The sequence below is a fragment of the Pempheris klunzingeri genome, chromosome 11 (assembly GCF_042242105.1).
Source record: "Pempheris klunzingeri isolate RE-2024b chromosome 11, fPemKlu1.hap1, whole genome shotgun sequence".
Taxonomy (NCBI): Eukaryota; Metazoa; Chordata; class Actinopteri; order Acropomatiformes; family Pempheridae; genus Pempheris; species Pempheris klunzingeri.
This window is the reverse complement of record NC_092022.1, coordinates 17,646,855-17,657,599: the sequence shown is the minus strand read 5'-3', so window position 1 is coordinate 17,657,599 and position 10,745 is coordinate 17,646,855. Positions and strand designations below refer to the sequence as shown.

The 10,745-nt window shown below is 41.6% G+C and overlaps 1 protein-coding gene and 1 non-coding gene across 2 annotated transcripts; one reads left to right on the top strand and one right to left on the bottom strand.

The window, feature by feature from the left end:
• Window positions 1–542: 542 nt before the first annotated feature.
• Window positions 543–8,006, bottom strand: LOC139210060 (translocating chain-associated membrane protein 1-like 1). The gene is made up of 11 exons (XM_070840019.1): window positions 7,868–8,006; window positions 6,799–6,859; window positions 6,524–6,642; window positions 5,539–5,655; window positions 5,396–5,454; window positions 5,002–5,086; window positions 4,356–4,426; window positions 3,584–3,688; window positions 3,333–3,476; window positions 3,001–3,161; window positions 543–2,845 (listed from the first exon to the last, which is right to left on the bottom strand). The coding sequence occupies exons 1-11, from the start codon at window positions 7,985–7,987 to the stop codon at window positions 2,772–2,774; spliced, it is 1,116 nt and encodes a 371-aa protein (XP_070696120.1). The 5' UTR covers window positions 7,988–8,006; the 3' UTR covers window positions 543–2,771.
• A 2,456-nt stretch (window positions 8,007–10,462) lies between these two features.
• Window positions 10,463–10,535, top strand: trnak-cuu (transfer RNA lysine (anticodon CUU)). Its single transcript has one exon. It is a non-coding gene; the product is annotated as a tRNA-Lys (tRNA).
• Window positions 10,536–10,745: the final 210 nt, after the last annotated feature.

Below are 10,745 nucleotides of genomic sequence, written 5' to 3'. Positions count from 1 at the left end.
TCTGATGAGCAAGAAAAGCTTACAGATGGTTTCACTCTGCAAAATGTAGCGTGTTGGTTCTGCATCTGGGCCTGTAATCACGAGTACTGAAAAACACCTGCAGGACCGAAACAAATAAAACACTATACCGACCATATGTTCCTCTGATCACATATTCATAGTGATGTGTGGATGACCAGTGTCAGCATGACGGTGTATTTCACTATCAGAAAACATGTGGGTGTGAGTGCTGCAGTGTACACCTGCAGCATCGTGTTAACCGAGCACTGTTATACAATGGAGTTCACTTTGCTCTAATAAGGCCATGAAGTCAAATAAACCATTAGGCTAAGTCAATTTTTACACTCATACCACAATGTATACCCACACTAACAGTTTAGCAAGCTTCATTCTTATATTAAAAAACAATTCATATCAATATGGATGCAAAACAAATATTCACACGTGTGTACTGAACAACAGTGAATTTCAACAGTTTCCCCCTCTATAAAAATAGCTTAAAAATCTGACACATATTTTAGTACAGTGTAGGGTTAAGTCAGTTTTTTTCTCTCTTTTACATCTGAGACAGTTTAATAACAGGCTGGTACATAAGTCCTCTGCTCCTCCTTCCCTCCTATGACACTGCCATACACAGACATAGGGCTTTAAAGACCAAAGTCCCAATAAGGAGCGCTAAAGGGAGCAAAAATGAATGGCATCTTCATCTCCTCCCTGCTCTAGACTAAAACTCCGAACTCCAACTGTCTGCAGACAGGTAGTCCAGTCTTTTCTGCACACGGCTTCACATGCACAGTGGTTTAGTAGTAGAGCAGGACTTGGTCCAAGAGAGGAAAGAGAGTGGCCAACAGTACAATGTGTGTGCTCCATGGCAATGTCAGGATCATTGAAAAGGTGAAGCAGGAAGGACAAAACATGCCACATTTGGCAAACAGAAATCACAGAATCTCTCTCACACAGGAAAAGGGCATCTGAGAGGCAGAGACATTGAACACATAAGCATTTAGTAACCAATAACCTATAGAAAACACACCTATCCACAACTCAGAGTTTTACACACAGAAGGGTGCTGGGGACTGAGACGACCCCAACCAGAGTGAACTAAAGGACAGGTTATAATGTGAAATACAACAAATTGGGCAGGAGTCAATGAACAGATTGTCACATTTTATGCTCTGCACGCAGGCAATATTTTTTTTTTTACGAGACAAGCAATAAACATCGTTGTCATCACGATCATCATCATTCACGCCCAGTTAATTCACGTACACAGTAGGCAAAACAATACTGTACACACACACACACACACACACACAAGTTAAGTGCACAGTCATACTAAAACACCCTCTTACAAACACACCTCTCATTGCACCATGTAACGTTTAGTGTAAGTGGTGAATAGCTTGTCCCCTGATACCCAAGAATTAAAAAAAAAACAGAGAAGGCAAACAGAACACAACACAAGCAGAACAAGTGATACAAACCACTGACATTATAAGGACACTTGAAGAAAGATTGTATTGTTTGGATTAACTAAACGCAGTTGCTATGTACCGCTGTGTTTGCTGGTTATAGCTTTTCAAAGCATATAAAATAATAGCTATCTGTAGTATATGGCAAAAATAAATAACTCAAACCTCTTGCAGCAGTTTTAAAAAGGCCACTGAATGCTTCTGTGTTGGTGTGTGTGTGTGTGTGTGTGTGTGTGTGTGTGTGTGAGTGAGTGTGTGTGAGTGTGTGTGTGTGTGTGTGAGTGAGAGTGTGTGTGTGTGTGTGAGAGAGAGAGATGCAAACAACAGCACAGGTAGGAACTAAGTCTTTAGCCTTAAACCATCATGCATTGACATTACCATATAAGAGTGAATCGCAGCCTGAAGTTTCCAATCATGCCATTAGAAAGATTGAACTGTATGCATACAGTACAGCATCACAGGTTACAGTGCAGCTTCCTCTTGGTAAGTCACCCAACCTGGATGAGCCCCTGTAACAGGGTGAAGCCGATTTCCAGGCCAGTGATAAAAGCAAACAAAAACACAAAAGTGCCTCAATCCTGTAACATGTTGGATTTCAAAGGCAGAGGTTGTCAAATAATGGCAGTAAATGATCAAGTTCAGCACAAGCTTCAGTTTTCTGCCTGTAGCTTTGCTAAATACCTAAATAGCACAAATATATTCCTCAGGAGCAATTCAGTTAGGATCTTTTCCTGACAACGGCAGAATATCAATCTGCTGTCTTGCAGAGCAAGGCTTACTTTGGGACTTGAGCTTGTGGCCTCTTTTGTGAATTCAACTGAATAAAGGCCCAAACTTAAAATGACACCCTGTACAGTTCACCTGTACGTTAACACTTTATATTAAGTTGCCCTGAAGTCAAAACTTGCTTTTTAAAAAGGTACTGTGATGTTTACTGATTCCATGTCAAATTACTGAAGAGCAACTCAGTTTAAAGAACCCCACGAGAGAATGTAGTTTTACACAAAAGGACACTTTGAAGAGCTAAATCTATCCTGTTAAAGCATCAAAACCAGCACTGTCCTGCCAACGTCCCAGCTGCAGAGAGCCCAAATTAATAATAAACATTTCTAGCAGACAGTAACACTGAACTTTTTCAAAAAGGAGTTTCAACCCCCAAAGGGACAGTTATGTAAGGTTTCTTAGTGCGCTTAAACATTTGTTGTGGAGAGCGGTAGGTAAAATTTGAAGTTGTGTAAAGACATAATGTCACATTGTCAGAACACCCTCACTCAGTGTTTTCCTCCAATTCTTCCACATCTATGAGGCTTTGGCTTTTCTTGCCCGTGGTGATGTTTTGTCATCAGACTTCACAATCCCATTGGCAGCACCTCCTGACAAGACAGGAGAACAGAAACATTCCTGATAAAAGTGATTTCAGGTGCATACGCTCAACAATGAGCAATAAAATGAAAATCTGAGACACCGAATGTGTGAGACACGAACTGAAACACAGTATTACAATATGTCTATTTAGGCGGATACTCACCCCTTGTCGGTTCCCTTTTTTGAGGCTTGCTCTTTGGACTGACCATTTTCTTCTTTGAGGCCTGGTTCTGGCTGTGCTCCCTCCACTTTTTCAATTGGAAGTTAATGAATTTCCACATCATCCAGGCCTGTGTCAGGCAGATAGCCGCCAAACAAGTCATCCTGAGGGGCCGTAGGACAAAAATTATGAACTACAAAAGGTAAAGTGATTTCGCTTGTCAACAGGAAAACAAAACTTTGCTCATTTTGCAGTTTTAAAGTTTAATGTCCTTGGTTAATTTATTTGGTATGAGAGATTACGGACTCTTCTTGTTAAATGCCACCTGTACTTGCCTTATGGTGAGCACGTTAAAGTTGCCTTCTGCTAAAGAAAAGCCCTGGTTTTCTGTACGGGGCAGCCCAAAGCCAAAGGTCAGAACTGAGAGTGTGAGGGTGAGGAGGCGGGCGATGACAAAAAGTAGCGCCCACAGAGTGAAACTGTGAAGGAAAAAAAGACTTTGCATCACCATGTTCAGATCAGGAGGGTAATACGACCCATCAAATACTAAATGACAGCTTGCTTGTTAGCTGAATGAAAGCAATACCCCTTCTGCTTGTTCTCATCACTGAAGTAGAAGAGGCGTGAAGCGTGGAACAGGAGCTCCACCAGGTAGTGAGGGACCAGCAACACCAAGCCCAGTCGATGGAGGCTAAACAGACAGGGACAGAGAGAAGGAGGGCAAAACAGAATTAACTCAGGACGTAAAGAAAGAAAGCCAACTACAGGAGAGCAGGAGACAACGCAGAACACCATCAGCTGCATTTATTCTCCTTACAGGATGTCACATTAGTCCCCCACGCTACATTAAGATCAATAGTTTCAGAGGACATGGGATTACCAAAGGGAAGAAATTATATTTTTTTAAAAAACAGAGGGCAACAAGTCAAAATACAGTATGTAACTTTATGGTTTCAATTCCCCACATAGAAGGGAGTCAGCTGACCAGTTTTAGAGTCTAAAGATGGTCTTTATGGGGCTCTGTAAGGATAATAAAGTCAAATAGGTGGTAAGTACTAATAGTCCATCCACTTGAAGAACAAAAAAATAAATAAATCACTTCATAAACTCCTAGATAGTGTGCAGCAGCTTAGTGGCAGGTACAATGTCCTAGTTGTTAATTGCATAATGATGTAATAATTTTACTTTTATTCGCTTGCCAGCAGTGGCATAAAGTAACAGGGCTTCACAGTAAAACAGTAAAAAAAGTTATTTCATCAAGCACTGGGGTGAAACACTCTCAGTTCGAGAATTTCATTTTGGGAATATTATTTATTTATTTCCTACTCAGAGGACACGCTCAGAAAAATTTCACTCACTTTAAGACATAGGCACCAGTGATGTGGACAACATAAAGGCAAATGTAATAGAGCTGGCGGGGGATGTCCTCCTGTAGAAATAAAACAAAAGGAGCGTTAGTAACAGCGACAGCTCTACAGCAGCGACGGTACCACAAACAGAGCAGGCAAAACATTTCTTCATGTAGGCTCTCGTGTCATGTGGGCATTTATAATTTAAAGTCTGCAACCCTTAAACCACAGCCCAGACTCATTAACCACATTTTAGCTTTGACACTGTGCTACATTTTCCATGCAAAGTACGCCTTTATATCCGCTTGGCTCCAATTTACGAAAATAAATACACACACTTGCATTATCCAACAAACTTCAGGCTAATTTTACCAAGAAAACGGATTTGTCATTGCTTGTGTACAAGCACTGCAACAGAGCCGTGATTGTTTAAGGTATTCCTGGCCCCTGTCTGCTCCATACTGCACAGTCCTGTGCTGTGCAGTCCTCAGCTGATTCCTCGTGGAGACACATAAAAACATCAGCGGGGGGTTGGAAGTGGTTAGAGGGCCACTAACCCACTAAGGTATCAACACCACTGCGCTCATCATAGGTTACACACTGCAGAGGTCAAATAAAAAAAAATTTAAAAAAAGTAAGATGAATTTATGCTCACCTTGCGTACTTTTTGAAAGTACAGCTCAGGAAGTGCATGGAGCCAATAGGCAATTTGGCAAATGTAGAAGAACTTGACCTGAAAACTAGACAGAGGACATGTTGTGCAGAGGTAAGAGCCTTGACAGAACTTATATCATATCAATATACAATAGATCATGTGCACGGTGGCTGTAATCTATTTGAAATACAGTGACATGAACTACAAGTCAAACCAGTAAGAATGACATTAAGCTTGTGATGTGAAAAAAGAATGCTCGACATACTTCTGGATGAAAACACGTCTATTGTGGAACTCATTTAAAATTGGAATGAAGTGCTTTGCTTAGACGTTTCTGGGATTTATCAACACGCTGTGAAAAATGGTGTGTGGGAGTCCATATATCTTGACTTACACCATGTGAGTGTGTGGATAACCCTCCCATAAGAAAGTAGGATTTGTTGCAAAGTCCTCCTGTCGGAGAGAAAGAGACAGTGCATGAGACAAAGCCTAATGCGGACTGGGACAGTGTGTTTTTGTGACTCCTGACCCTCGTACCGCTGTTAGGATGCTGCAGCCCCAGATGAAGGAGAACAGGTAGAACGCAGCAAGCTGTCCAGACTCATTGAACTTGCTGTGTTTGGTTTTTGACAGGTGCAGCCTCCTGTTCATTTTCTGAAACACGACAAAATATTACACAAGGCGAGCGCATTAATTTATCAAATGTTGATGTGGAGAACGTTTACCTTTACCATAGAAATATGCTTCACTTTTTTGGGTTACATCTCATTTCAGACTAGGATATTTATAGATGAATTTTCATCACTTGATTAATGAGGAAAAGGAGTACAAGTGTATAACACTGCCTGATACATCCTGTCACAGCTTAAATGTTAATTGTAATCAGCATTTTTTTCCATCTTGTACAAATGTTGTAAATTTGTCTTCAGTCTGGGTGGCTCAGGAGACAGAGCGGGTGATCTTTTAAACATTTAAACATCTTTTAGACTATGATGCATTAATAAGTTCTCTCTTAACTCTTTAACAGCCAGTTTTAAAGCAAGCCAAACCTGTTTCATTGTTCACTTGGGCACCTGACTATTGTTTGAAGACAGATATATTTTTTTTTAAAAAAATGCACAAAAGATTTTTATTTTTGGAATAAAAGTATATAAAAATATTTTCTTCTATTAATGATAGCCCGCTGGGACCAGACATCAAAGATAATATCTCTCAGGAGAAACATGAGCGTTGTTTCAGAAACACAAACAGCTGGGAGGAGTGGAGCTGATCAGCTACAAACACTCCAAAACGTAGTAATGGAGCAGCACGTGAGGCATTATTTGATGCTTTTGAATGATGATTTATATTAGTACATATAAAAAACCTGACACTGTGCAAGCTAATGGGATACAGGTAGTTTGTTTTCCGCCTATCAGGTTTGGACACAGGAGTAAAAAGATCAAAATAATAAGTCATTGCATGTAAACAACAACAAGCAATATGAGCCAATGTGACAGCTGCTGGGTGCTGATGTACTCACGTCGAGAATATATTCTTGTATCAAGGCGTGAAGGATGACGGCAATGAGCAGGTAGAAAAACACGGTGGCCACATCTTTTGGACCGTACTGGTAAAGGTTCACTGGCTCACTCTTCTCATCTGCAAAAAATAGAGTCAAATCATGGCAAGAGAGGGAGAATTAGCAACACATGAAGGGCTGAGCATTTATTTAGAAATCAGACGCAGGGAAAAGCAGCTGACTTAAAAAATATATATATACTGAAATGATCTCTGGGCTCATAAACTTTAGCTCACCAAGAACTTGTGTTACGTTGTACTGGACTGTGATGAACATGATGGCAAACTTTGCTGTGACCTGAAACACAAAGAAAGACAAAAGGATTAACGGGCTGATTCTGGGTGAGGGAAAAGATTCGTCACAAAGATTCGTCACTGGCCACCGATGCATTTCACACAATGGAAGCCGAGCCTTTTTGTTAATAAACCAGCATAGTAGTGAGAGTGTGTCTGGATTGTCCCATGTTGGTGAACCTTCGTCTCGACAGGTGTACATGAACAGAATATATTAATGGCTGTATCCATGTTCGATCTTTCAGCAGCAAATAGCCAAATGATTGTGATAAATTCAGTCATCACTTCATGCACACACGTAATAAGTGAGGACTTGCTGTGTCACTGCAAGATCCTGAATCCTCTGATTCCTATACCTGAGGTCTGGAGACCTCTGGGGGCTGCCTATAGTGGCTCCCAGGGTTCTCCAGTAAATTGAGGTACATTTAAAGTTCACTAGCATTGCTTCAATGACTCATTGTGTCAGGGTGAGAGTGTGCATCTCTTTCTCCTTCAGTGACAGCTCTATACCAAGCTCCATAACCCATCCTTACCTTCACAGGTAAAGGCAGATTAGATTAAGACAAAAATCTCATCAGTTTTCGTAATATTTCCAGTGTGTTGGCTGGCTCTGGGCGGGGACAGCTTAGTGTGGGGGACGCTATCTGGTTTCATTCAAACGTGGCCCGGTGCTGGTCAGCTATAGTAGCTCTGCCGAACCACTGGGCTTTGATCAAATGTGCAGCATGCAGACAGACAGACAGACAGACTTTGAGCCTGCCTATCTTGTTGACAAAGGCCACATACATGCATTGGTTTAGCCAGTGGTTCAGCCGACTGGTAAAATGACCTGTTAGCTGTGCCAGCGGGCCTCCTCGCCATCTTCTCTGGCAATCAGTGAGATACATGAGAAGGGAAAGAGAGAGACATGCTAGCGCCCAGCCCCTGGAGAGCTGCTGTCATGTCAGCTAACAGTTAGCACCAGCTAGCATCACTCGGCTAGCAGCGCTTTTCCTGCCCGCTCACACAGTACCTCGAACATCAGGCCGAGGAGGATAATCATGGCCAGGCAGGACACCATGTCGGCGTGATTCTGGATCACAAACTCGTGGCTCAGCACCGGCGGGCTCTTGTTCTTCTTGCGGAAACCCATGGCTCACCGACACGGCTCTGCCTCCTCTGGCTCCGGGGCTGCCGTCACTGGGTCCTGCTGGGCTGGAGCTAGCGGTCCCCTAATAACAATAATAATAATAATAATGGTTGCTCTGCTGTGGGCCGATCGCTCCGCTGCAGTCCGTAAGCACAGTGAGCCGCTGCCCGTGTGTTTAGGAGCAGTCATGAAGATGCATCGCACCACACCAAACACTACAGCACAACACCCACTTTTTTACCCTGCCTGGTAAAGTCAGATGATGGGCCCTCCCACTTCAAAACCCCATTCATGAACCGCCCAGTGTCATTGACGTAGAAGGAGAACCCAGGCCCGTGGTGCCTTCACGGACTCCACGGAAGCAAGAGAGATAATTGGGTGCGTTATCTTTTGAGTGATATGCACAATTGTTTGAGGACACGTACTATTTCAGCACAGCATCATCTAAAATGATACACTATATCAGATTAGCAGGGCTGGATTAGCAGGCGGGAAATTGCCCCAGACCCCCATGAACAAAGAGCTCCAGGATAATGATAACTTGATTAATTGCAAATTTATCAGAATTCACACCACTAACGTACAATATCCTGTGAGACAGGTCCTGAATTATTACACAGTTTTATGAGCCTGTCATGTAGAGGGACAATGAGCTGATATTATAGTTCTTATCCACTTAATTCCCTACTCACAAGGTGCATGTCGCACATAAAGTACTTGACACACTGAAAACCTTCCAGCAGCTAGTTGATTCCAGCATGAGCATATTAGGGCCTAACTAAAATCTTTACCTCAGAGCCTTGTGTTTGAGGAGGAATTAAATTCAATATTTTAATGTTTTCTCTTTTTCTTTAATGTGTGAACACTTTAGAATATAAACTGCTTTTGTTCCTGGAGCAGCTCTTGTGTTTCACAAGGAAAATATATTGTTTATTGGATATCAGGATTTGTGTTCATCACTACAGAATTTCACTGTACGCCATTCAAAGCCCTGAAAGACAGCTGAAAAGACAATTTGAATGATTGGTTTTGGTACATTTTTGCTGTGATTTCCCCTGAGGACCCACTGAGATATAATAAACCCCAGGGGCCAGGAACATTGAACTAATTCAAACTGCATGCAAAATAGAAAGTGTTTAGTTTCTGTTAAGACCGTCACAAAGCTGTGTCCTGTGTAGAGTCCATGGTAATTATCAATGCCAGTGCTGCGGTATTAATATAGTGTTGTATGTGTAATTTTAGATGGTATTATATACAATATCATGGAGACTGGTGGTTGAAGTAACTAATTATGTTTTACTGTACTGTAACCTGTAAGTAGAAGTATTATTAGTTTACATGAGTATTTCAATATTGTACAAGTTACTTTTTCAATAAATAACAAATGATAAACAATGAAACTGGCTACCTCAAAGTAGGCCTTTAAATTAATTGTAACTAGCTCCACCTTTACCAGCCACGAAACTGAAATACTGCCTACACATTAATACATGAACAGGAATAATATATTGACAATGAAAGGGTCTAATGTGCAAAACAAGTATTTTTACTCTAAATATCTTTAGTGCATTTTGCTGATAATACTTTTGTACTTTTATGATGCAGGCACTTCACTTGTAAGCTAATGGAATATTTTTACATTGCAGTATTTTGACTGCTCTTGATTTCGACACTGGTGGGGAGAAAATATCAGAAACACAGATTGCCACTTTCTTGAGGCAAATTTTTATTTTTTTATTTTACTTGCCTGTCTCGTCACATTTTATTTTGAAAGAAATGACCGGAAGTCGTAATGCAGTCCGCTTGGCAGTGCTCCCGTGTTCAAGGCAAATCAGGTCAACCAGGTAATCTGTCATGTTATGGTGACATTAATGCTTTTACTAATTACCATTAATTACTTAAAGGTAATTTACGGACAACATACGGAGAAAAACACAAGTTAGGTAACTATAACGCCAACATGGCGTTCACCACACACGTCCCTGCCATTGCTGTAAACATTGACGAGCATTAGCTAACCTTTTCACCGCCTTCACCAAATTAATTAACTCTTATTCCAAGTCTTCTAGTCTTCTAGTCTTTAAGGAGGCAATGTGCGTCTAACGACAGAGAGCTTTTGTGAAATACGACAGCGAAAACATTTTAACGGGTTTGTTGCCCAGAGCCAGAGCGGCCATCTTTGTGGCTTTAACTGGACCGTGTGACACCACTATTCACCCAAACCTGTTTATCAGGTGTTTAATAATTCGAAGCTCAGCTCTTACAAACCTGCAGCTGAACTTAAATATAAGTAACACTTTCCTCTGTTTGACGCTAGAGGTCAGTATGAGACAGAAGCGGGACAGCGGGACTTTACAGACCCTCTGTCAGTGGGAGATGGCAGCGCAACAATAGGCACCTCCACATATTTATATTATAGTCATAATATCCTCCAAGATTGAGATGAGAAAAATTATACTGTATGACATGTCATGCAAGGCCCGGCTAGCTCAGTCGGTAGAGCATGAGACTCTTAATCTCAGGGTCGTGGGTTCGAGCCCCACGTTGGGCGGAGCTTTTTTCTTCCATCTGATTTACACGGAGTCATCAGTACATTTGGTTCCCATGCTGCCACACAAGGACAGACAACTGTCTGCTGTGGTTTCACTAATAATCACTGCACGCTCTCTGTGGCAATGAGGCAGCAGTGGTACAGTAAAATTATGTTTTACCTAGTTGAACTATGTGTGGAAAGTCCTTACATCTGTAGAGGAGTAAAACA

Coding starts and splice junctions, on each gene's coding strand:
- LOC139210060 (XM_070840019.1), bottom strand. CDS start 7,987: ATGGGTTTCCGCAAGAAGAACAAGAGCCCGCCGGTGCTGAGCCACGAG. Junction 6,860..7,867: donor TCCTCGGCCTGATGTTCGAG/GTACTGTGTGAG, acceptor TTTGTGTTTCAG/GTCACAGCAAAGTTTGCCAT. Junction 5,087..5,395: donor TATCCACACACTCACATGGT/GTAAGTCAAGAT, acceptor TCCTCTGTCTAG/TTTTCAGGTCAAGTTCTTCT.